The following is a 23,904-nucleotide window of genomic DNA, read 5'->3' on the forward strand; positions in this document are numbered from 1 at the left end:
CTTTAGTTACTGCAGGCAAACGCTTAGTTGCATCATATGGGATCTAGTTCCCTGACCAAGGATCAAACCTGAGCCCCCTGCATTGGGAGCTCAGAGTCTTAGCCACTAGACCACCAGGGAAGTCCTGGGAAGGAATGAGTCTTACAGTACATTTTGAAGGAAGTGAAAGGATAATAGTTGGTGAAGAATAGGTTGAGGGGAGAATATGTTGCAGGCTGAAGGTAGCATATGTGGTATCACAGAGGTGGAAGGAAGCAAAAGAGTGCAAAGACTGGCTTCATGCATTCGTTCAATGATAGCTTGCACTCTGGGCATCATGATACACCAGGCAGCTCAGGTCCTTGCCCACGTTCTAGTGAGGGGGGCAGTCAAAAACCTAATCAACAAGTGAGGTATAGATTGTAATGTTATGAGGGGAATAAACAGGGTGCTTTATTAGAGAATTACATGGGAGGTAAGGGAAGTATTTTTAATCAAGGAGCCAGAGAAGGCCACTATGAGAGGTGATATTTGAAATGAGACCTGAAAAATAAAAATGAATCAACCACATAAGGAACTAGGGAGAAGAGCATTCTTGGTAGGGAGAACGGAAGGTGCAACAGTGGTACTGGTAGTGGGAAAGGCTGGATGAACGACAAAGAAGTGAGCACAGCCAGTGTGGTGAGTGAGAACGGATGAGATGTGGTTGGACAGAGGTCCAGGTCATATGTGGCCACTTGGGCCATAGTAAAATGTTTAATTCTAAAATAAATGAGTAAAATTAGTTTAATTCTAAGTGCAGCAGGGAGTCATTGAAGGCTTTTATGCAGAGATGCTATATAATCTGATTTTCATTTTTGAAATATCTCTCTGGTTGCTATGTGGATAATAGATGGGAAGGAAGCAAGGCCGTGAGTAGGAAAACCAGTTAAGAGGCTACTACAAAGTCCAAGTAAGAAATGATGACTTATGGGGAATTCCCTGGAAGTCCAGTAGTTAAGATTTGGTGCTTTCACTGCCATGGGCCCAGGTTCAATCCCTGGTCCAGGAACTAAGATCCTGCAAGTGACATAGCCAAAAAATTAAAAAATTTAAAAAATAATTTAAGCGATGGCTTGGACTAGAAAGGTGACAATAAGGATGAGAGGAGTGAATAGGTTCAAAATAGATTTTTCAGTTTGGGATCAGCAGGATGTGCTGAGCAATTGAATGTAGGGAATAAAAGAAAGAAATCAAGGATGGCATCTAGGTTTTTCACTTTTGACTTATTAAAAAGGTAGATAATGTTGCCATTTGCTAAGGTGGAGAAGACTGGTGGGGGCCCAAGTTTTGGTGGAAAAGGAATTAAAAGTTCTGTTTTGGACATGTTAAATTTGAAATGCCCATGAGACATCCGAGTAGACAGTTGGCTGGACCATAGGCTGTTCATGTAATTGTCCAAACCAGTTGTGGTAGACAGAACAATGAACCCCCCATCAAGGGTGTCCACACCCTAATACCTAAGAACCTGTAAATATTTACCTTACACAGCAAAAGGGACTTACATGATTAAGGATAAGGATACTCAGATGGAAAAACTATCATAGTTTATCAGGGCTTCCCAGGTGGTGCTAGTGGTTAAAAAAAAAAAAAAAAAAAACTGCATGATCCCCTAGAGAAGGAAATGGCAACCCACTCCAGTATTCTTGCCTGGAAAATCCCATGGACAGAGGAGTCTGGTGGGCTACCATGGGGTCACAAAAAGTCAAACATGACTGAAGCGACTTAACACTTAGCATCTGGGTAGGCCCAGATAAAGTGGAAGAGGAGGGTGGAAGAGAGACTCGAGGTTGCAAAATGAGGCAGAAGAAATGGGGAACAAGAAGGACTTGGCTGACTTTGAATACAACGATGCCCAAGAGCCAGGAAATGGGGATTTCAGTCCTACAACCACAAGGAATTGAATTCAGCCAACAACCTGAATGAGCCAGGAAATGGACTTTCCCCCAGAGTCTTCAGAAAGCATTGCAATCTTGCCAGACACCTTGATTTAAGCCAAGTAAGACCTATGTGAGACTTCTGACCTCTATAACTGTTAAGATGATAAATTTGTGTTGTTTAAGCCACTGACTTTGCAGTAATTTGTTACAGCAGCAATCAGTTCAGTTCAGTCGCTCAGTTGTGTCCGACTCTTTGCAACCCCATGAATCACAGCACGCCAGGCCTCCCTGTCCATCATCAACTCCCGGAGTTCACCCAGACTCATGTCCATCGAGTCAGTGATGCCATCCAGCCATCTCATCCTCTGTCGTCCCCTTCTCCTCCTGCCCCCAATCCCTCCCAGCATCAGAGTCTTTTCCAATGAGTCAACTCTTTGCATGAGGTGGCCAAAGTACTGGAGTTTCAGCTTTAGCATCATTCCTTCCAAAAAAATCCCAGAGCTGATCTCCTTCAGAAGGGAATGGTTGGATCTCCTTGCAGTCCAAGGGACTCTCAAGAGTCTTCTCCAACACCACAGTTCAAAAGCATCAATTCTTCGGCGCTCAGCCTTCTTCACAGTCCAACTCTCACATCCATACATGACCACAGGAAAAACCATAGCCTTGACTAGACGAACCTTTGTTGAAATAGAAAACTAATATACCAGAACATTATTGATAATTATGTCAGGATACAAAGCAAACCTGGGCTGTCCTGGCCAAACAAGACAAGTCTGGAGCTCAGGAGGGAGTGGTGGCTGGAAGTAGAAATTTGGGTGTGGTCAGCAGATAGATGGCATGTAAAGCCAAGAGACTGAATGAGACAACCAAAGGAGGAGATGGGAAGAAACTCCTGGGGGAGGAGGTGTGTGTGCTAAGTCACTCCAGTCGTGTCCCACTTTTTGCGACCCCATGGACTATAGCCCACCAGGCTTCTCTATCCATAGGGTTCTCCAGGCAAGAATGCTGGAGTAGGTTGCCATGCCCTCCTCCAGGGGATCTTCCTGACCCAGGGACCGAACCCACGACTCTTAAGTCTCCTGCATTGGCAGGCAAGTTATTTACCACTAGCACCACCTGGGAAGCCCTGGAGGAGAGGGAAGCAACAAGAAATGACATTAAGATGTTAGCTAAGGAAAGGCCTCGAAATATAGAGGAGCTGGAACTCTTGTACTCTGCTATTGGTACAATCATTTTGAAAATAGTCTGGAAATTCCTCAACTGGTTTAACATGGAGTTAACCATATGACCTAGCAATTCCACTCCTAGGTATCTACCCCAGAGAAACGAAAACATATGTCCACACAAAAACTTGTACAGGAATGTTTATAGCAGTATCATTCATAAAAGACAAAAAGTGGAAATGACCCAAATGTCTATGAGCTGATGAATGGCTAAACAAAATGTTATATAGCCATACAATGGAGCTACTTAGCAATATAAAGGAATTGACTATTGACACACACACAAAACACATGGGTGAATCTCAGGGTGTGTATATATATATATATATATATATATATACACACACACACATATATGTATATATACATGTATATATATATATATATATATATACATGTATATATAAAGTGAGAGAAGCCAGATGCCCCCATCCCCAAAAGAATGGTATCATACTATATGATTCCATTCATATGAAATTCTAGGAAATGCAAACTGATCTATAGTGATAGAAAGATTAGTGGTTGCTTGGGGAGGGATTACAATGAGGTTCTAGAAAAACTGTGGTGATGGATAGGTTCACCATTTTACCTGCAGTGATAATTTCATAGGTGTTTATGTATGTTAAAAGTTTTAAATATGTAAGTTTCATTGTATATAATTATACCTCAATAAGACTGATATTTTGTTTTATCTGAAGCAGTTATCCAGGGCTGGAATATATCAAACACTTTCTAAGTCTGCTCAAAGGGGCCCAAAACAAAGCCCTTGGGTGAGGTGGAGGGGCTTCAAATGCTAAGCTGCGGGGTTCAGGATTGATCCACTAAGCAGAAAAGAGTCACTGGTTTCTTGAGCAACATAGGTGATGTGATGAAAACTGGATGTGAACAAGATTGTTCGAGAAGCTGAAATAGAAATGAGAGATTACAGACAGGAAGACTGGCCAGCAAATGAGGAGAACTATTTTCTCCTTCACTATCACACTGGTTTGGTGGTTTGGTTTTTTGTTGTTTGTTTGTTTGTTTGTTTCAGCTTCAGGCTTACAGGATATTAGTTCCCCGACCAGGGATTGAAACTGGGGCCTTGGCAGTCAGACTGCTGCCAGGGAATTCCCAAGTAGCTCATGTTTTAGAAAGTTGTTTTTCGTTCAGTTGGAGTCTACCTTCATGATACTTCTACCAGCTGCCATTGATTCCACACAGGATGTCTAATTCTCTTCCATCTGACAGTCCTTCAATTAGGAAGAAAGTCATGATGGCCCTCCTTCACCCAAAGCCCTTTCCCAGTTAAATATCTCTTATTCATTCAGCCATTTCTCCTATGACATGATTTGAAGGCACTTCACTTTCCTAACTATCTTTTTTAAACATGTCCCAATTTGTTAATGTCCTCTTAAAATGGCATCCAGAAGTGAGCACAAAGCTCTATGGGCCAACAGAAGAGCCCCAAATGGGACTGAAAGTCCCCTGATTTGTTCATGACCATCATCTTGACCCATCTCAAGACTCATTAGCTTTTTTTGGCATTGCCAACTTACGGTCAACTAAAACCCTCAGTTCTTTTTCACACATGCTCTAGCTCCTTATCCTTAAATGTCCTGCACTAAACAGAACATTAGAAACCTTTATTGTGGTCCTTCCCATTTTATAAGCCTCTGTTTATTCTGGACTTTAGCCCTTCTGACTCAGTTCCTAGAGATTTGTGATACTCTTTAGTCTTTGTCCTTGGAAGTCCAGCCTTCATTCTGTCATCTATATATGTACTTTAAAAATTTGAGCTCATCAGAGAAGAATCTGGAAGGACAGCTTAATTTACTAGATATCTCTCCTTTTTTAATTTCTCATTGGAATTTTTGCAAATTGTATGGATCTGAATTTTATCTTTGGAATCTTTCACCCTCCTGAGCTATCTTTCTATTTGGAGTTTGAACAAGAGATCATATTTATCTTTTCTTTGATCCTTTTGACTTTTAAAACACTCTCTCTCTCTCTCTCTCTCTCACTCACACACACACAGGTTAGTTAACCTATTTGACTATGCCCAGCATTCCTTTGTTTAACAGATCCAGATCAGTCAGTCTTGGTCGGTTTCCTTACGATTCTTGTCGCTTTCACTTTACAATGAGATCTTCCTTACTTATTATCAGGAGTAAGCCTAGTTTAGCAATTTACCTCATTGCTTCTTCAGTTTTCTGAGAACTATAATTATCAGCAAGAGTCAAGTATTTATCAGTGTGTTGCTATCAGAATAATGAAACCTGTAGCAGATACTCAGATGGTTTTTGTCTCTGATCAACATTTCTCCCCAAGATGATGACTTCATGAAGTACTATTCATAGCTTTTATCTATATGGGCAGTCTCTTGTATGCTTTCACAATGACAATCACTTTCATTTCTCCCTTTCATTTTCATGGAATGCTTTTCACCCTCCTACCAATGAATTACTGGCTATACTTTCTTGATATATTACTACTCTGCTCTCCTACATGGTATCTCTCTGAACCAGGTTTACCCTTCTTTTTACTGATGCCAGTCAGAAGTCCCATTCTACCAAGTTTGAACAATACCTATAAAATTGTCTTTTCTTGCTTGTATTAACATTTTACATTCACTTTATTACTCATATGGCGGGTGTGTGAGTACATAGATAACTGAGGCCTTAAGTATCATTTCTGACCTTCTTCCTTGTTTTTTCTGAGAGAGCAGGCACTGCCTTAGCTCTGTTTTCTCTTCCTTAATTGTATGTGTATACTACACAACTTCCAGAAACATAGTAGTTACTAAGAGCTTCCACTATGTTTCAATGAAGGCATTTCTTTTTAATGAATTGACTAGTCTATATCATTATCAACATCATCATCATTATCATTGACATTAGTCCCTGTTTCCCTGGACTCTTGCTCCTGGTTTCTTTTCTTTTTCCTCTTTTTTTTTTCTTTTGACTTTTTAATTTTTTTAACTTTCAGAAATAAAAATGTTGCCCACACACACACACACACAAAAAAAACAGTATAAAGAATTTCCATGTATCCTGCACTCAGCTTCTTCAAATGGTAACATCTTACATAACCATTGTAACTAAAAATAGTTGGTAGAATATTATTAACTAATCTACAGATTATGTATCCAAATCTCAACAATAGTACCACCATGTCCTTTTTCTGATCCAGGATCCAATCCAGGATCACACATTGTATTAATCTGTTTTTCTCCTTAGTCTCCTTTAATCTGTGACAGTTCCTTAGTCTTTCTTTTTCTTTCATGACCTTGATACTTTTGAGAACATCCAACTCCTTTAAGTACACCTGGTCATAGGCAACCAGGAGAGCTCCAGCTCACAGTGGATTCAGCAAAATACCAAGTCATGGCATGGAGTCACTCTTAAATGTATTTCACCTTTAGTAAAACTACACTTAAGCACCCAAAGACTGCTGCTGCTGCTGCTGCTGCTGCTGCTAAGTCACTTCAGTTGTGTCTGACTCTGTGGGACCCCAGAGACGGCAGCCCACCAGGCTCCCCTGTCCCTGGGATTCTCCAGGCAAGAACACTGGAGTGGGTTGCCATTTCCTTCTCCAATGCATGAAAGTGAAAAGTGAAAGTGAAGTCACTCAATCGTGTCCGACTCTTAGCGACCCCATGGACTGCAGCCCACCAGGCTCCTCTGCCCATGGGATTTTCCAGGCAGGAGTACTGGAGTGGGGTGCCATTGCCTTCTCCGACCCAAAGACTGAGAAGGGGCAAATTTTACGTAATTATTTGATCATCTTTTTGTGGAGAGTGAAATGTAACAGAACAGTAAATGTGGAGATCCTTGAAACAGTAAAAGAGCTTTGGAGTAGAATATGGTAGACACATCATGCTCAATGGAAGTAGCAGATGTGGCCAAGGAAAGGTTAAAAAAGAAAAGGGTACATAAGTGATAGTGAGCTGGGTCAGAGTAATTAATATTTGAATAAAAATGCATTCATCAGAATGTCAAGAGTTCAGACTAGAAAGGTTTTGAATTGTATAGTGAAATGCATTCTAAAACCACCTACCTCTAAACAAAATGCTGTTGATGTTTTGTTTTCACTGTTCATTCTCTCACCAGTAGAGGTAGAGGACTGGCTATCACTTTCAGAGAACACACTCTATCATTGAAACTGCACAGCAAGGTCATTTCTGTATCCAGCTGCATTTCTATTATAATCAACTAATGAGAACCAAGTGGCCTCTCCAGAACACTGGTCAAAGATAGCCCCCAGGCTCAACAAAGCTGGAGTGAAAATTGCTCTTCTCTGAACATGTGCTGTGTGTACTTTTCACTTTGGATTGCTCAGGTTCATGGAAAGACTAATGAATTGCAAAGTATACTTAGAGAAAGAACCTGACATGCCCAGAGGAATCTTAGAGTTGGGTCCTTTAACAGGCAGATCTGGAGAAGGCGGGAGAGGGCAAGAAATTGAGTGGCATGTCATCTATGTTTTCAGTGTGCTGGGTACCTAGGGCTCAGCTACAGTGGGTGTTTTCAACAGTTATTTTTGTAAACATGGCTGTGATGACTTAAACATAGGATTTGTGAGGACACCTTCAGCTTCTGTTCTGAATCTGAGGAAGGGCATTCAAGCTAACAAGTAGGTTTTTAAGGACATGTGTGGCAAACGTTTTCCCAGTGCAGAGATTAAGAGAGTCAACAAGCCCTTGTCTCTTGACAACAATGGGTGTCAATCTAGTTCTGTTGATTCCTCTAAACTTTTCTGGAGATTAGCAATCCATTCAATGCAAGAGTACTTTACCTGGGCCCAGAGACCCAAATACCAATCTAGTTCACACAACCTCTTAACCTTAACGATATACCCTCTATGCTTTGGCTTCTGGCTCAAATAAAACCCTCCAGCCCAGTCCTTTTGAACGTTCCTCTGCCAATTCCCAGCAAGATCTTTGCTAAACTGCATTTGCAAACAGGGGTCTGAGGCACGTGGACAGTGTCCCAGCTCTGCTGCTCCTCCAGTTTCCTCTGGCTTCACCAGAGGTCCCATCACTTCATGGCAAATAGATGGGGAAACAGTGGAAATAGTGGCTGATTTTATTTTTCTGGGCTCCAAAATCACTGCAGATGGTGACTGCAGCCATGAAATTAAAAGACGCTTACTCCTTGGAAGGAAAGTTATGACCAACCTAGATAGCATATTAAAAAGCAGAGACATCACTTTGCCAACAAAGGTCCGTCTAGTCAAGGCTATGGTTTTTCCAGTGGTCATGTATGGATGTGAGAGTTGGACTATAAAGAAAGCTGAGCACAGAAGAACTGATGCTTTTGAACTGTGGTGTTGGAGAAGACTCTTGAGAGTCCCTTGGACTGCAAGGAGATCCAATCAGTTCATCCTAAAGGAGATCAGTCCTGGGTGTTCATTGGAAGGACCGATGTTGAAGCTGAAACTCCAATACTTTGGCCACCTCATGCGAAGAGTTGACTCATTGGAAAAGACCCTGATGCTTGGAAAGATTGAGGGCAGGAGAAGAAGGGGACGACAGAGGATGAGATGGTTGGATGGCATCACCGACTCGATGGACATGAGTTTGGGTGGACTCCGGAAGTTGGTGATGGACAGGGAGACCTGGCATGCTGCGGTTCATGGGGTTGCAAAGAGTCAGACACGACTGAGCCACTGAACTGAACAGAACACCGGCAAAGTTCCAGGCCAGGGCCAGACGTAGGGTGAGGAGAGTGAGGCACTTGCCCGGGTGCCAAATGTTAGTGGACACCAAACAACTCAGGAATCAAAATGAATGATTCTTGTTAATGCACCATTTAAAAAATCTAAAGGAATGCAAAAATCCTTGATGAACATTTCAAATTTCTCAATAAAGACAGGCTCCCTTCTTGCACTGGTAGGGCCCTGCCTCACTTGCCTCACCCTCACCCTAGCCCTGGGGCTCCAAGTAAACTTGATTTACAAAAACAGGCGACCAGCCAGCGCGCCACAGTTTATCTATATGAATTTTTAAAATATTGCACTCAATATTATTTCTCTTGACAACCAAATTTGGGTAGCGGGGGGGGGGGGGAGGAATGTTGTTTGTTGGTTCTTTGGGGTCCCCTTAAATACCGCGCCTCACCCTGGTCCAGGCACACCGTGACCTCTCCCCCTCCGTGCCCCGGGGCCTCCCCTGGGGTCCCGCGTCCTGGTCAGGTACTCTGGGGCCGCCGCCTCCTCGGGCCGGGTCAGGTGCTGCGGGCGAGCCCTGGCAGCGCGGAGGGCGGCCCCTGCCGCACTCCTCGGCTCCTCCCTCTGCGCGCTCAGCCACTCAGCGGCCCCGCCGCCCCGCGCGCCGGGGCTCAGTGCCCGCCCCCGACGCCGGCCGCCCGGGCGCCGGCTTCCCCTATATAAATCAGCCATTTGCTTCGCTCCGCCCCAGAGCCCCGGAGTCCAAGCCGGTTCCTCGCTGATCTTTTAGTCGTCCGCTTACTCTTTCCTTCCAAGATGACAGACGCCGCCGTGTCCTTCGCCAAGGACTTCCTGGCAGGTGGAGTGGCGGCGGCCATCTCCAAGACCGCGGTCGCGCCCATCGAGCGGGTGAAGCTGCTGCTGCAGGTACGTCTCGGGATCCGAGAGCCTGACCAGGAAGTGGGGGGAGGGGCCGCGCGGGAAGCGGTGGTCCAGGGCCTGGGGGGAACCAGCCCTCGTGATCTGCCCAGGGAAGTGGCAGCGTGGGAGCAGGGGTGGCCGCGGGGTAGGACCAAAAGCCAGACTTGAGAGAGGTGTTTTAGTGATCTGAAGTTCAGGATCTCGGAAAGGGTCGGGGGCGGAGGGTGGGCGGAGGAAGACCAGGGCCTGGGCATCCCAGAGCCAGCGAACTCGGATGGGGCAGCCCGGGAGTGACTGGCTCCCGGGCCTTGGGGTCAAGGGCGAAGGCGCTGAAAAGAGGGACACCTGCCCGTACCGAGCACCTCAGGGTCGTGGCAAGGAGATAACAGCCTGGGGGAGGCCACGCGGCCGGTGGAGCGGCCTCGCAGCCGGCAGCAGCGCTCAGACCGGCCGGGCCGGAAGCCGGCGCCGGGAAGCGCGTGTCCCTTGTGCTTCAGCCCCCGCGCAGCCGCCGGCGCGTTCCCGCGGCCTGGTGGCGCGCTCTGCTACTCCGGCTCTAGAGGGCGCGCCCGCACAGGCTGACGGGTGGTGGCCCTCGGGTCACCTCCAGGAGCGGGGGACCTGAGCGGGAGGGGAAGCTGCTCCCAGGGACCTTAGGCGAAGACCACGGTCACCAGGGTGACCGCGCCTGACGTGGGACTCGCCCTAATGTCTCTGAACCAGGGTCTGAGATAATGACCTTTCTCCCAGGTCCAAAGGTCACGGCTCCGCTTGAGGGTGGCACCTCCTCACCCAAAGGGGTGGAGGCTTAATGCTTCTAGCTGTGATGGTGGCAGAAGGTTAGGAGGGTCCCACCTGTGGGACCCAGAAGACCAGACTTGGGGCAGGCGGGAACCAACTAACCTTTAAGGGTGTCCGTTGAGATGCTATATTCTCTTCACTTCTCGTGATTATCACTCTTTCTGTTGGCCTCCTCCTTGTCTGTCAGGTGCAGCATGCCAGCAAGCAAATCACTGCAGATAAGCAGTACAAGGGCATCATAGACTGCGTGGTTCGTATCCCCAAGGAGCAGGGAGTCCTGTCCTTCTGGCGTGGTAACCTGGCGAATGTGATCAGATACTTCCCCACCCAGGCTCTCAACTTTGCCTTCAAAGATAAATACAAGCAGATCTTCCTGGGTGGTGTGGACAAGAGGACCCAGTTTTGGCGCTACTTTGCAGGGAATCTGGCATCAGGTGGTGCCGCCGGGGCCACTTCCCTGTGTTTCGTGTACCCTCTCGACTTTGCCCGTACCCGTCTAGCGGCCGACGTGGGCAAAGCTGGAGCTGAAAGGGAATTCAGAGGCCTCGGTGACTGTCTGGTTAAGATCTACAAATCTGACGGGATTAGAGGCCTGTACCAAGGCTTTAACGTGTCTGTGCAGGGTATTATCATCTACCGAGCTGCCTACTTTGGTATCTATGACACTGCCAAGGGTAAGTTTGCCCGTGGGCTTCAGAACTGTCCATGTGAGAATGTTTAAAGGGTTGTCTGAAGGCAGCCAGGGTCACCCCGTACAGCCCTTTGTGTGCAGAGATGTTGGGGGTGGGGATGTGCAAAACAAGTCAGGAAGAGTCTGTTTACTGGTAAAAGTGTCTCTCTCCTATTCTCAGGAATGCTTCCAGATCCCAAGAACACTCATATCTTCATTAGCTGGATGATCGCACAGTCAGTCACAGCGGTTGCTGGGTTGACTTCCTATCCATTCGACACTGTGCGTCGCCGCATGATGATGCAGTCAGGGCGCAAAGGAAGTAAGTTCCACTGGAGCAGAAGATACAGATGTGGGCATGGCACATGGGCTCAGACCACCCATGCCTGCCTTTAAAAATGGCAATCTGTTGTGATCCCAGGTGGGGTTGATTGGTCTGCGGCCACTGCAGTCTCCTTTCAGCGGGCCCTTTGGGTGCCTATGCCCAAGGGGGCTTGCCTGGTGCTAGAGGTTAAGGCCAGCAGGTTGTCTGCACCTCCCTGTTATCCTTTAGTCACCATATTAAGATTGCAGTATTGGCCACACTAATGTGTAAATGTTGGATTTTTTTAAACTGACGACAGCTCTTAGAGGTGGGGCTCTGGGTGAGTCTAGTTAAACTTAAGGACTTTTCACCTCAGCCTCGGGTCACCAACCCTTTGTCTTTGTCCTTTGCAGCTGATATCATGTACACAGGCACGCTTGACTGCTGGAGGAAGATTGCTCGTGACGAAGGAGCCAAAGCCTTTTTCAAAGGCGCGTGGTCCAATGTGCTCAGAGGCATGGGCGGGGCGTTTGTGCTTGTCCTGTATGATGAAATCAAGAAGTTCACCTAAGTTATTTCCTAGTTTTTCTCCTGTGACTAGGCATGTTGTATTATATAACATATCTTGAGCATTCCTGACAGACTGTTAGCTGTCTATTTATCAATGGCAACTATTTACGGGTTGAAAATGGGAAGCAATAATATTCACCTGACCAGTTTTCTCTTAAAGCCATTTCCATGATGACGATGGGACCCAATTAATTTTTTATTTCAGTCACTCCTGGCAAATAACAAATTTGAAGAAATAAAAAATACCTGGAATAGTTTTGTTTGTGGTTTATTTTCATTTAAAAGTACATTAGATAATTTAGTAAGGGCTACATTTGAGTAAATGCTACCTGTTTAATAAATGCTGCAGTATATCCTGAGGTGATGAGCTTTCTTCTAAAACCAATCTTCAGCCATCCAGTTAGCAAAGAATAGCTTGTCTGTGTGACCCATCGATGTTCCAGACCCAGAGCAACAGAAAACTGTTGGTCCATTGCCTGTGGACAGTCACAGCTGATGAGCTTTCTCTAAAAAGCACTCTGGACCCACCTTTCCTATCTTGTGCTTATTAATGAAGAAATACTAGCTAAATTTTACACTTGAATTTCATCTCATTTCATGATGAAATTCATTCTTCCATGAGTTTCATCTCATTTAAACAAAAGTGTTATAAGGTGGTGCTAGTGTTAGTCCCTGGAGAAGGCGATGGCACCCCACTCCAGTACTCGTGCCTGGAAAATTCCATGGGTGGAGGAGCCTGGTAGGCTGCAGTCCATGGGGTCACGAAGAGTTGGACATGACTGAGTGACTTCACTTTCATGCATTGGAGAAGGAAATGGCAACCCACTCCAGTGTTCTTGTCTGGAGAATCCCAGGGACGGGGGAGCCTAGTGGGCTGCCGTCTGTGGGGTCGCACAGAGTCGGACACGATTGAAGTGAGTTAGCAGCAGCAGTATTAGTCCCTCAGTCATGTCCAACTCTGTGACCCCATGGACTGTAGCCCACCAGGCTCCTCTGTCCATGGAATTCTCCAGGCAAGAATACTGGAGTGGGTAGCCATTCCCTTCAGGGGATCTTCCTGACCCAGGGATCAAACCCAGACCTGTATTGCAGGTGGATTCTTTACTGTCAGCCACCAGGAAGCCCATAAGGTGGTAACAGTTACCAATTTTTGTCCAATTGCCTTCCCTCCTCCATCTTCACCTGTCTCAAGTCAATCTAATCCTGTTCAAAGCAGAGGATTAGAACTGGCATAGTCAGGCAGTGCTGAGATGGCAGTACTGTTAAAGATTATGGAGAGAGCTGCCAAGAACTCAAATCTCACTTTTCAAAAAGGAAACCGCATCTACATTTTGGTTGGCATTTTAATCAGCCCGGTTAATGGAGGATGCATGTTTCTTTTGGAAAAGTCCTTCCTTGGGATCCACATGAGAATGTGTTTGCAATTTCTGCAGCTCTTGTAGCCTCAGAAATCCAGGGATTTTACCTGGAACATGACGTTTGTAGGAAGCACCATAGCCGGCAAACCACAACATTCAAAGTAGAAAATGATAGGTAATCCACTTGCACAGGTGAAAGTTCCTGAGGAATGCGACATACACTAGCATGTTTATCTGCCACTCGTAGATAGGGTCTGCACAGCAGGCGTTATTGCCCACAGGATCCTAGTGTTTTTTGTTATGTGCCACCTGGCCAACCACCTGAGTCAACACATGTACACATATCAAGTTATATACCTTAAATATACACAGTGTTTTTATATAATGGATTTATCCCTGACCTTCAGTGATACTGACAATAAAAAGTATCTTACTAAAGTTGCTTAAAAAAAAACCCACAAAACTACTGGTATCAAGCCTGGATTCTGCCACAACTGTGCTGTTGGGGAAGTTAATTTCAAGCCTCAGTTTTCCTCATCTATAAAATGAGGATATTGATAATGCCTGCCTTTGAGAGTTGTTTCAAGGATTAAAGAAGGAGATTCCATTTCGCTCCCTGGGTCAGGAAGATTCCCTGGAGAAGGAAATGGCAACCCACTCCAGTATTCTTGCCTGGAGAATTCCATGGACAGAGGAGCCTGGCAGGCTACGGTCCATGGGGTCACAAAGAGTTGTATACGACTGAGTGATTAACACTACCACCACATCTACCATAGAACATCCATAACGTTGTAAGTGGTAACTATGATAATTATTAAGAGACAGTTAAGATTTCAGGGGCTCCAAAATCAGAAGTACCTGGATTTGAATCCCAGCTTTGCTGCTTACTTAACTGTATGGCCTTGGGCAAGTCACTTATCCTGGGTCTCAGTGTCCTCATCTGTAAAATGGGGATATAACAGCACTAGCCATATTTCCTTGGGGTCTTGGGAGTGAGAGTTAAGTAACATAAAGTATGTAAAGCAATCAGTGTAGTGCCCGGCATCTAGCAAGCTCTCTGATGTGAGTTTTTCATAATTAGACATCCATTTTGTGGAATGAAGGTCTGCCTAAGCAGAGAACTACTTAAGAATGAACTCAAACCCACTTCTCTTTTCTCTGCAACAGCCTAGATAAACTATTTTGTGTAGGATTTATATAAAATAAACTTCAAATTGGGTCTTTTTTCAGAGAATTTGATCCTGAAAGGGGATAAGAGGCTCTTCACTTAGGGCTGCAAGCCATAATACAAGAGAACCCAAGCCCCCTTTATGGTTATTACAATAGATGTGGACTCACTGAGCTGGCAGCTATTAAAATAAACCTAGGACCAAGCATTAATGATCAGAAAGAAAGAAGTGGTGCTTCCTACAATTGGGTGGCTGACATAGATGAGGTGTGGTTTTTTTTTTTCCCTCTTTCTATTCTTGTTGTTCAATGATTTCTGAAATTTAATTTAAAGACAAAGTGGTTTTAATCTCTCCAAGCTGTGCAGGATAGTGCTATAGAATTCATTATGTCCATTATGCTCATGCGAACATTGATAGTACACAATCTTAGCAACCCCCTAATTTATGCCATTGTTTTGTTACTATTCAAAGCCTAACAGAATCCGTGAAGCCCGATTCCAGGTGAGAGAGCCAGTATACAGGTCAGCTTGCACACAGCCTCGCTCTCCATTCCAGGGGCCACTCGGCTCAGTCACTGGAGGCAGTGCTCCGGGTGCTCTGAGCACCACCGCTGGATAAAGAAACCAGGGGTGTCTTCCCACAGGGGCAGTTGTGGATGGTAAGTCATTTAAGCCATTATTTTGTATTAAAAGAGATGTGGATATGTTAGCGAGTCTATTGCACAATTTGAATGCATTTTAAAGCTGTAGAAAGAGTTCCGGCACTGCCCTCAGACCCCAGGGGGAACCCTTTCAGCCTCCTCTGCCATTACAGATACTAAGGTACAAAAAAATTTTAAAGTACTGCTGTGCTGGATGCTAGATTTTCAAGGGTCCATGTTCCTGTGGTACATTTCCTTTTTCCTAGGAGGTTTGTAAGCACAGTATTTCTAATTTGTTTTGGGGTTTTTTTTTTTTAAACACAGTTAGTATCTGTACATGGTCCTCAAAGTTGAACAGTAAAGATATAAAATGAAAAGTAAGCATTTCCTCTGTCCCATCCCTAACCCCCGTCTTCAAAAGTTAACCATTATGAACAGTTTCTTGTCTATTCAAACAAAAAAATTTGTAATGCATATTGTTGTGAGAGTAGCTGATTTGTTTTTTATCTGAATCCTGACGGCTTGGATTCAAAATGGCATGATTCTTTTAGACCGGTGTCAGACTCTGGGGACCAGGACTTACAGATGCTGTCAGAGGCAGGAGGGTGGGGAACGGGTAGTTTCTGTATTCTGAGCAAGGATTTCTAAATGTGATTCTTTATTAAAACCTTAAAAGGAAGCCAGTATTTTCCTTTGCGGTTTTAGCTTTGGTTGCTGAGTGACCTGGGGGCAAGTCACTTTTCACATCAGAACCTTAATTTCTCCTTTAAAGTTCCTTCCAGTTGAGATGTTCTCTGGCTCCATCATTTTTACATAAAGCAGAATCAGTGAAAGGACTGGGATTAGGTGATTTAATCCTCCCCGAGAACATTTTAAACTATCTAACACAGTCACAAGTGAATAGTCTCTGACTCAGAACAGTCATTTGCAGACTGTGTGGGTGGGTTGGTGTTGGCAAGTAAAATTACAAATGTAAAGATTTACATTAATTTCGAGACCAAGAAGCTGAGCAACAAAATTACAGCTTGGAGTCTGGGTCAAAGGAGGTTTGATTTACCTCAAAATAGTTAATATCCATCTTTTCAAAGCCTCATCTTATTATCTGTAATATGCACTTTGGTATGCGAATGGCGATTTATTTGAACAACAAATACTGGATGCTACAATTTCTGGACACAAAAAAAGTACCTTGTGTTCCACTCAAAATTTTTGGAGGTGCTTTCCCATCATTTCAGCCATTTATTTGGTTTAAATGCAGGTGAACAAGTTCAGATGCATGGTGTTCTTCTTAGCCAAAGGCTTAAAAGAGCCTTTGGTATCCCAGCAACAAATATAAACAACGTTCAAGTGACAGATTGGGCAGTATTTTCACTATACCCTCTTCAGAGACACAACTGAGTTACAGGCTAAAAGTATTAATCCATGACTGTCAGTTGAAGAGAGGTCCCCATCCTGGGATTTCATTTCCTTGGGTGACTTTGGTAATGAGGGGAGGAAATTTAGCACTGTTGAGATTTAAGGGAACTTCTGGGATCTAATCACAAGACACGTTTCACCCTCTCTAATGTTTTCACTCCCACAATGGAGATGGTTGTGGCCATAAAGACATAACCAGGGCAAAGTCTTTGCTAGACCACTATTGACGACAGATCAGCTTCCTAGGGCTTCGTGTTTAGGAGTGCAAAGGGAAACGCTTCTGTCTAAATGAGTTTCCAATGCCCTGCTGGGTGAGGAGCAAATGTACTCTCTCCTGATGGAGAGAGACGTGCCAAGAACCTAACGATGCTTCAGCCTTGAAGCCCATTGCATGGGCCCCTTCCCAGCCCCGAGAGGTGCCACAGCAATATATTCATTTGGTCATTGGGTTTTGTAAAATGTCCAAAAGATATGTTTGTGTTTTTTAAAAGGGGGCACACAAATAATATAATTATATAAACTGATATTCCCACAAAACCTGCATCTAAGCCTGCTGGTGGAGCTGGAATAGATGAAGGAATTTGGAGGCAACCCTGTACATGAAGGCAGAGGCATTACCCAGGTCTGGGACTTCCTTGTCACCTGGTCTCCTCACTGCTCCCCATCTTCTTGCCCAGGACTTGCTCATAAGACTTTTCTGGACTGGAGGTCTCATTTTCTTTTTTTTTTTTTTTTAATTCAAGTATAGTTGCTTTGAGGGCTTCCTCGGTGGCTCAGATGATAAAAAAAATCTGCCTGCAATGCGGGAGACCCAAGTTTGATTCCTGGGTGGGGAAGATCCCCTGGAGAAGGAAATGGCAACCCACCCCAGTATTCTTGCCTGGAGAATTCCATGGACAGAGGAGCCTGGAGAGCTACACTCCATGGGGTCGCAAAGAGTCAGACACAACTAAGCAACTAACACACACACAACACACATTGTTGCTTTACCAGGTTGTGTTAGTTTCTGCTGAGGCCTCATTTTCAAAGACCAAATTTTCTCACTTGACAACTCTCCAATTTTTACCTAACTGCGTTCTGCCTCATTTTCCCCATCTATCATACATAGGGGGCTTGGACTTCTGGATAAAAGTGTGCTGCTTGCCAGTTAATATGTGTAAAGTGCTTAGAACAATGTGGACACCTGCTTTACACAATTTTGCTGACTGTTACTGGGCTTCCCTGGTAGCTCAGTGGTAAAGAATCTGCCTGCCAATGCAGAAGACATGGGTTTGATCTCTGGGTAGATCCCCTGGAGAAGGAAATGGCAACTCACTCCAGTATTCTTCCCTGAGAAATCCCATGGACAGAGGAGCCTGGTGGGCTACAGTCCATGGGGTCACAAACAGTCGGACATGACTTAGCAACTAAACAACAACGACTGTTACTGTTTTATTGGAATGCCTTAAATGAGTTTTGTTTCATCCATGGGAGACTGATGTAATGGACTTATCCCTGACCTACAGATTTCTAAAACAGTCACGAAAATGCCACATGTCCCATAGAAAGTGAATCTCTCTCTCTCTCTCTCTCTCTCTCTTTCACACACACACACACAAAGAAAGAAAAGGTTGTAACGAAAGAAAAAAAAAAAACACTTGGAATGCACTGAATAGGAATGTGTGGCTATGGTGGTAATCCTGAACTCTTAAGTTAGAGCACTTATTTTACAATTCTGGTTATTTAAGGGAGCAGAGGCCAAAAAAATCCACCCTGCCTCACACCCAGACCCCCACTGCCCTGCTGGCCCAGGAGCGCTATGTGATCACCAGGGTTCCCTTTGTCCTTACAGTATTTCGAGGAATCCACAAGGTCCCTGCCTGATTACCCAAGTCTATGATGTGACTCCCTAGGGAAAGAAGCTGCTGGGGAGAGGCCACACTGAGACCTTTGGAAGCAAAAGATCTCCTTTCACTTTTGCAATTCAGTTCAGGGCTTGAGTCCCTTTATTAAATAAAAACTGAGCCTTGTAGCGGGCTGACCCTAGAAGTGAAGGTCGGAGGCTGGGGGCTTGGACTTCTGGGTAAAAGCGTGCTGCTTGCCATTTAGGATAGAAAGCTGGGAGTTTGGTTACTGAAATTGTAATCCCACTTCAGCTCCCTGCTTCCCTGTTTCTCTTAGGTCACATCAGAGCTCATCATGGATTAGTCCCTCAGTCTGTCTACCAGGAAAATTGGAGATCAACTTTTCTTGTTTGGGTTACAATATCACTTTCATTTATTTGTTTTTGGCTGGATGTCTGTTGCTGTGCATGGACTTTCTCTAGTTGTGGCATGCAGGGGCTACTCTCTGGTTGCAGTGCGCAGGCTTCTCATCATGATGGCTTTTCTCATTGTGGAGCATGGGTTCTAGGGTGCACTGGTTTCAGTAGTTGGGGCACACAGGCTTTGTTGCCCCACAGCATGTAGGATCTCCCTGACCACGGATCAAACCTGTGTTCCCTGCATTGGCAGATGGATTCTTAACCACTGATAACCAGGAAAGTCGCCATTAAAAAAATTTTTTTGTTGAAATATAGCTGATTTACCATGTTATGTTAGTTTCACATGTACAGTAAAGTGATTCAGTTATACACACACGTATGTGTGTGTGTGTGTGTGTGTGTGTGTGTGTTTTAACAGTATCAGGTGCAATATCATTTCTTAAATCTTCTACCAAGGGCTGTGACTCTTTTCAGAATTTCTAGAGCTAGACAGATTGGATTGTTAAGCCTGCTTCTGCTGATTAAACAATCAATACAACCAAATACTATGATTTCTCTAAAACTACAGAATCACAATCATAACTAATTATTTTGACCTCCTATATGCCAATGTTGTGCTATTCACTTTGCCTGGATTAACTCTCCTGATTCTCTCAATAGTCCTGAGAGGTAGGTATTATTATAAGCTCCATTTTACAGCTGATGAAACTGAGGCTTTAAGAGGTGAGGTAACGCACTCTGAGCTGTCCTTGACTTTCAAAGAGAACTTTAAGGTGAGCCTGTCCATCTATTTATTTTGAGTCAAGATATATTAAAATATGAAAACTGACTAGTTTCAACCACAGACAACCACTTGACAAATATTAAATAGAAATTGTAATAACCAAAGCACTGTTTACAGAGTTCAATTTTAGAATATGAATTATTTACTATTCCAGCCAATTTAAGAATTATTGTTCAAGAATAATTACTTTAACCTAAAGCTACATTTGATTTATTCAAATTTCCTTAACTTTTTCAGGACAGACCCTCCTTTTAAAAGAAGGCTCTTAGCAAGGAATGCTGAGCCCCCTACTAAGGTTACTTGCCTGCGGCGGGGGCTCTTGTGTTATTGGACCATTGGGTAAGGCTCAACCCAGCTAACACAACCACATGACCAGGTGGTGTTTGGCGCCCCCTCACCTCTTGCCAAGGGTGGGGGGCAGGTCTCAGAAGAATGTTGACACCAGGGCGCTGGTCTATTTTAGCTGATCGAACCATCTATGGAGAGACAGTAACTTGTGCCTTTTGTTCTGCTACATCCGTGCATGCTCCAAAGTCCCAAACCAAACCGCTGCCATTCCCTTACCAGGTGTTCATGCTCATATTTCTAAGCTTTGATGTACTATGACTGCAGAAAAACCACAAGCTAAAAGGTGTGAGGTATGTTTTATTCAGGGACATTTTTGAGGACCATACTCGAGGAGATGGCCTCTCATATAGCTCCTAAGAAATGTTCTAGAAAGGCAAAGGAGGAGCCAGGATACAATGGAGTTTTTGCTGGAAAAAAATATATAGTCAAACATCAGAAGATTACTGCTAATTACAAAAATACAGACATCTCAAGTTAATGATTGTAGCACTTTTGTATGTATAGAAGATGCAGGAATCTGGGCTCATTGAAATTATTCCTCAGATATGCATCTAGGGTTGGTATCTTCTTTTTCGCCATTCTGAATTCCCCCTCAGGGCACACCATGTTAAGGTGGGAGGGTGGCAGTTGCTGATGGCTTGATGGCAGGCAACATTCTTTGTTTACTAAAATGGAGAGCAGTTTTGTCCAGTTACTCCCCCCTCTCCAGCCCCACCCACAAGCTGCCATTTCCTACCTCTCTGCCAAGGCACAGTCTTTCAAGACCCAGTTGAGATCACCCCTTTTTCCACAAGTCTTCCCAGACTCCACTAGTCAGTGCTTGCTGCCCTTTCCTCTGAACTGCTAAAGTAGTCTATTTATGCTCAATTCATGGTTGTATCCCCAGTGCCTGGAACAGTGCCTGGCACATAGTAGGTATTCAAGAAATAATTAAGTGAATGAACTCTAATGTTTGTGTCATTGTATAATGACTAAGTGTCTGGCCCCATTAGGGGCTGTGTCTTGTTCCTCTTTACATTCCTAACATGGAGCAGAAAACTTTGTGTGGTAAATGTCCATTGGAGGGAGAAATGAATGAACGTGTGAACTTTGCTCCTTGGTTATTGATCTGCAGGAGTAAATTTTGACTGGATCCAGCCTCTTGCACCCTGGGAACAACTCTGCAGTAATATGTTGCACTGGGCCTTCTTGACTGGCATCTATTGTTTGCCCAGCTCCTGGGCTTAGAGGGAGGCTCTGGATACAGCAGGAGGTTGGGGAATCACCGTGTTCCTGTATTGCTGCTATGTGGTCCATGCTAGAGCCAGGGTCTTGGAAACCCCCCTTCCCCAAATTTATGTGCAAAATAGATATGACTCCACAGCAAGTGCCCCTAGCTTCCTGGGAATATATGCTGCCTATTCCATCATGAACCCCAAGCACAGATCCCTCCATCAAGTAAATACTTGATGGATATCTGGTTGTGATGGTGACAGTGCTGAACACTGACTGTCACACAACATGACTCAGGCCACTCCAAGGGGAGAGGAATAGGCAGTTACTGGGGCACCTGAGGACGCTGCCATCAGAGCTGTACCGACTGCACACCCACGTGATATATTAGGGCTGATTAGACCAGACATACTCCTGTGCCTGGGCCTGATGTTCCCCGCTTCCAAGACAGCCCCGGCCACAGAAGGCCGAAGAGAACCCTAGAGTGAAGGTGACCCTCTGATCTACTCTGAAGGCAAGTGGGTTTGCTCCCTGTTTTGAAAGTGGGTGGGAACCCCCCAGGGATTCGGTCTCTTATTGCTCACCCGTTGTCATTTCTTGAGCTTTTTATTGTGGGCCAGACACTCCTCCAGTGGTGTATGGGTTCTCTTATTTAATCCTTTCAGCTGCTTTTTGATGCAGGTGCTGTGATTACCATTTTCCAGATGAGGATAACTGAGGCAAGTCATATATGTTTATAAACAGCACCTGCAGCTAAAAACCCTGAAAGCAGAGCTCAGCCCCACCCCCACCCACCACGTAAGTGAGGGCCAGGAGATGCTGTGGTTCCTGGAAAATGACCAGGGAGACCCGAGGAAGGAGAGTGGTGTGTAGGGAACCATCCGCCTGGGTGGGGAAGGACCCGATGTCTGCAGCGTCAGGAGACGCTTTGGTGTAGTGGTTAGAGGAGGGCTCTGCCGCTTTCCAGGAGTGAGGCCAGGAGGTGGACAAGGTACTAAGTTCTCAGTGCCTTAGCTTGCTCAGCGGTCTAGGGTCAAGAGCAGCACTACTGTGTGGATTAAATGAGTTAGTACTTGCGAGGCTCCTGGAACTGAGCTGGGCACAGAATTTGTGCTTAGATGTGAAATGACCAGGGGGTTCTCTGGAGACCGCCAGCATCGTCCGTTTAGGTGCCGGATTTTTCAAGGGAAACATTGTAGTGGGCGCTCTCGGGGTGTTGGCGGCAATAGTCTTTGCGGCGGATGGGAAGTGGAGGGAGTAGCAGAGGGAGATGTCCCCTCCTGCCGCGGAGGCGACTGCAGGCAACTAAGAGAGAGGAGGGCCGGGCACGCCCAGTGGGGAAAACGAGGCTGCCGTGGGCCTGGCAACTGAAAGCTGCTGGAAATGCTAGGCTGGCTGGCAGATACAGGCTGGGAGACCTGCCGCGCAGCCGCCTCCGCGACCAATGGCGAACTCGCCTCTCCGGGCTCAGTAGCTTCCTCGCAGCTGCCTGCAGAGGGCGCGCTATGTCTCTGCTCTACCCGGCACTGCTGCCTGGGTGGGGGCTCCGGCGGGTTGCGGCGCCCTCCACGCCAGCTGCTCTCCACCCAGCTTGGGCCAGCCCACTTCCTCCAAGTATCCTGCTCTGACCACTGTGGCCATACTCTTCCTCCCCTGATCCCCTAAAGCATCATCCACGCTTGCATAATTTAGAACTCGGATATGTGCCGGCTGGCTCGCTAAGTGTGTCTGGTGTACTGGGAAGTCTTGACTCCACAACAATGTCAGAAGGGTTGAAATATCAGCCCTCCTCACCACTACACGCGGCCCCTGGCACGCTGGTAGCCACAGACCAAGTGCCCAGAGAACACTTGACTCACCTCCATGAATGACTCCCCAGGGGAGTGTCGGGGTCCTCGATGTCAGAGCACAGAGGTGGCAGAAGGGGCGCCTAGCAGGATGCCTGTGTGTCCTCAGTTGACACCTGAGCCTTCACTAACCGAGTGGGACCGGTATAGCCCTCCTCCAGAGGCAGTGAGTGCCTTGTGCAGAGGAAACCGGTGTGCGGAAAAGCCCACTGATAATGGAAATATCTGCTGAGTCCCAGCTTCAGTGTAGAGCCCTGTGCACAGCACCCGGGACACAGATATGTAAACAGGGTCCTTTTCCTCACGGGATGCAGCATGGAAAAACGGAAACAAGAGATTTAGAGTCAGAAAATTGCCACACACTCGCTCTGTGACCTTGGTCACTTCTCTGAGCCTGTGTCTTCATCTGTATCTCTAAGAGAATCTGGAATGGGAAGGCATAGGGGTGGTCAACGAGTATGGTAGCCAGACCTATAGTATTTCCACTTTCATGAGGAGAATATATTTATTAAGTAATCTAAATTACCATTTCTAAGTCAAAAAATAAAATGGAAGTGGTAGTGTTTTGTGACAATCAAATGATAAATTATTTATGAGAACTTTTTGTTAATTTAAAGAGGCTCCACAAAGGTTTATCACTTTCTGCACTGCTAAAAATACATAGTAGGTGCTCGTATAAATGCTTCTTGAGGAGTGAAAATGTTTCCCATTTTGAGACGAACAGTCAAGTTGTTATAGAGTCCAAGCTCACTCAATTCGCCACACAACAGGCCAATGAATCCAAGAGATGAGGTGTTGAGGCAAGGAAGATACTTTAATGGGGGAGCCGGCAGACTGAGAGGATGGCAGGCTAGT

General features: G+C 45.4%; 1 protein-coding gene across 1 annotated transcript; it reads left to right on the forward strand.

Annotated features, from left to right (window-relative positions):
• Positions 1 to 9,516: 9,516 nt before the first annotated feature.
• SLC25A5 (solute carrier family 25 member 5) lies at positions 9,517 to 12,289 on the forward strand. Its single transcript, XM_055565231.1, has 4 exons — positions 9,517 to 9,694; positions 10,677 to 11,163; positions 11,341 to 11,481; positions 11,877 to 12,289. The coding sequence occupies exons 1-4, from the start codon at positions 9,584 to 9,586 to the stop codon at positions 12,032 to 12,034; spliced, it is 897 nt and encodes a 298-aa protein (XP_055421206.1). The 5' UTR covers positions 9,517 to 9,583; the 3' UTR covers positions 12,035 to 12,289.
• The last annotated feature ends 11,615 nt before the right edge of the window (positions 12,290 to 23,904 follow it).

The sequence above is a fragment of the Bubalus kerabau genome, chromosome X, assembly GCF_029407905.1.
Source record: "Bubalus kerabau isolate K-KA32 ecotype Philippines breed swamp buffalo chromosome X, PCC_UOA_SB_1v2, whole genome shotgun sequence".
NCBI lineage: Eukaryota > Metazoa > Chordata > Mammalia > Artiodactyla > Bovidae > Bubalus > Bubalus kerabau.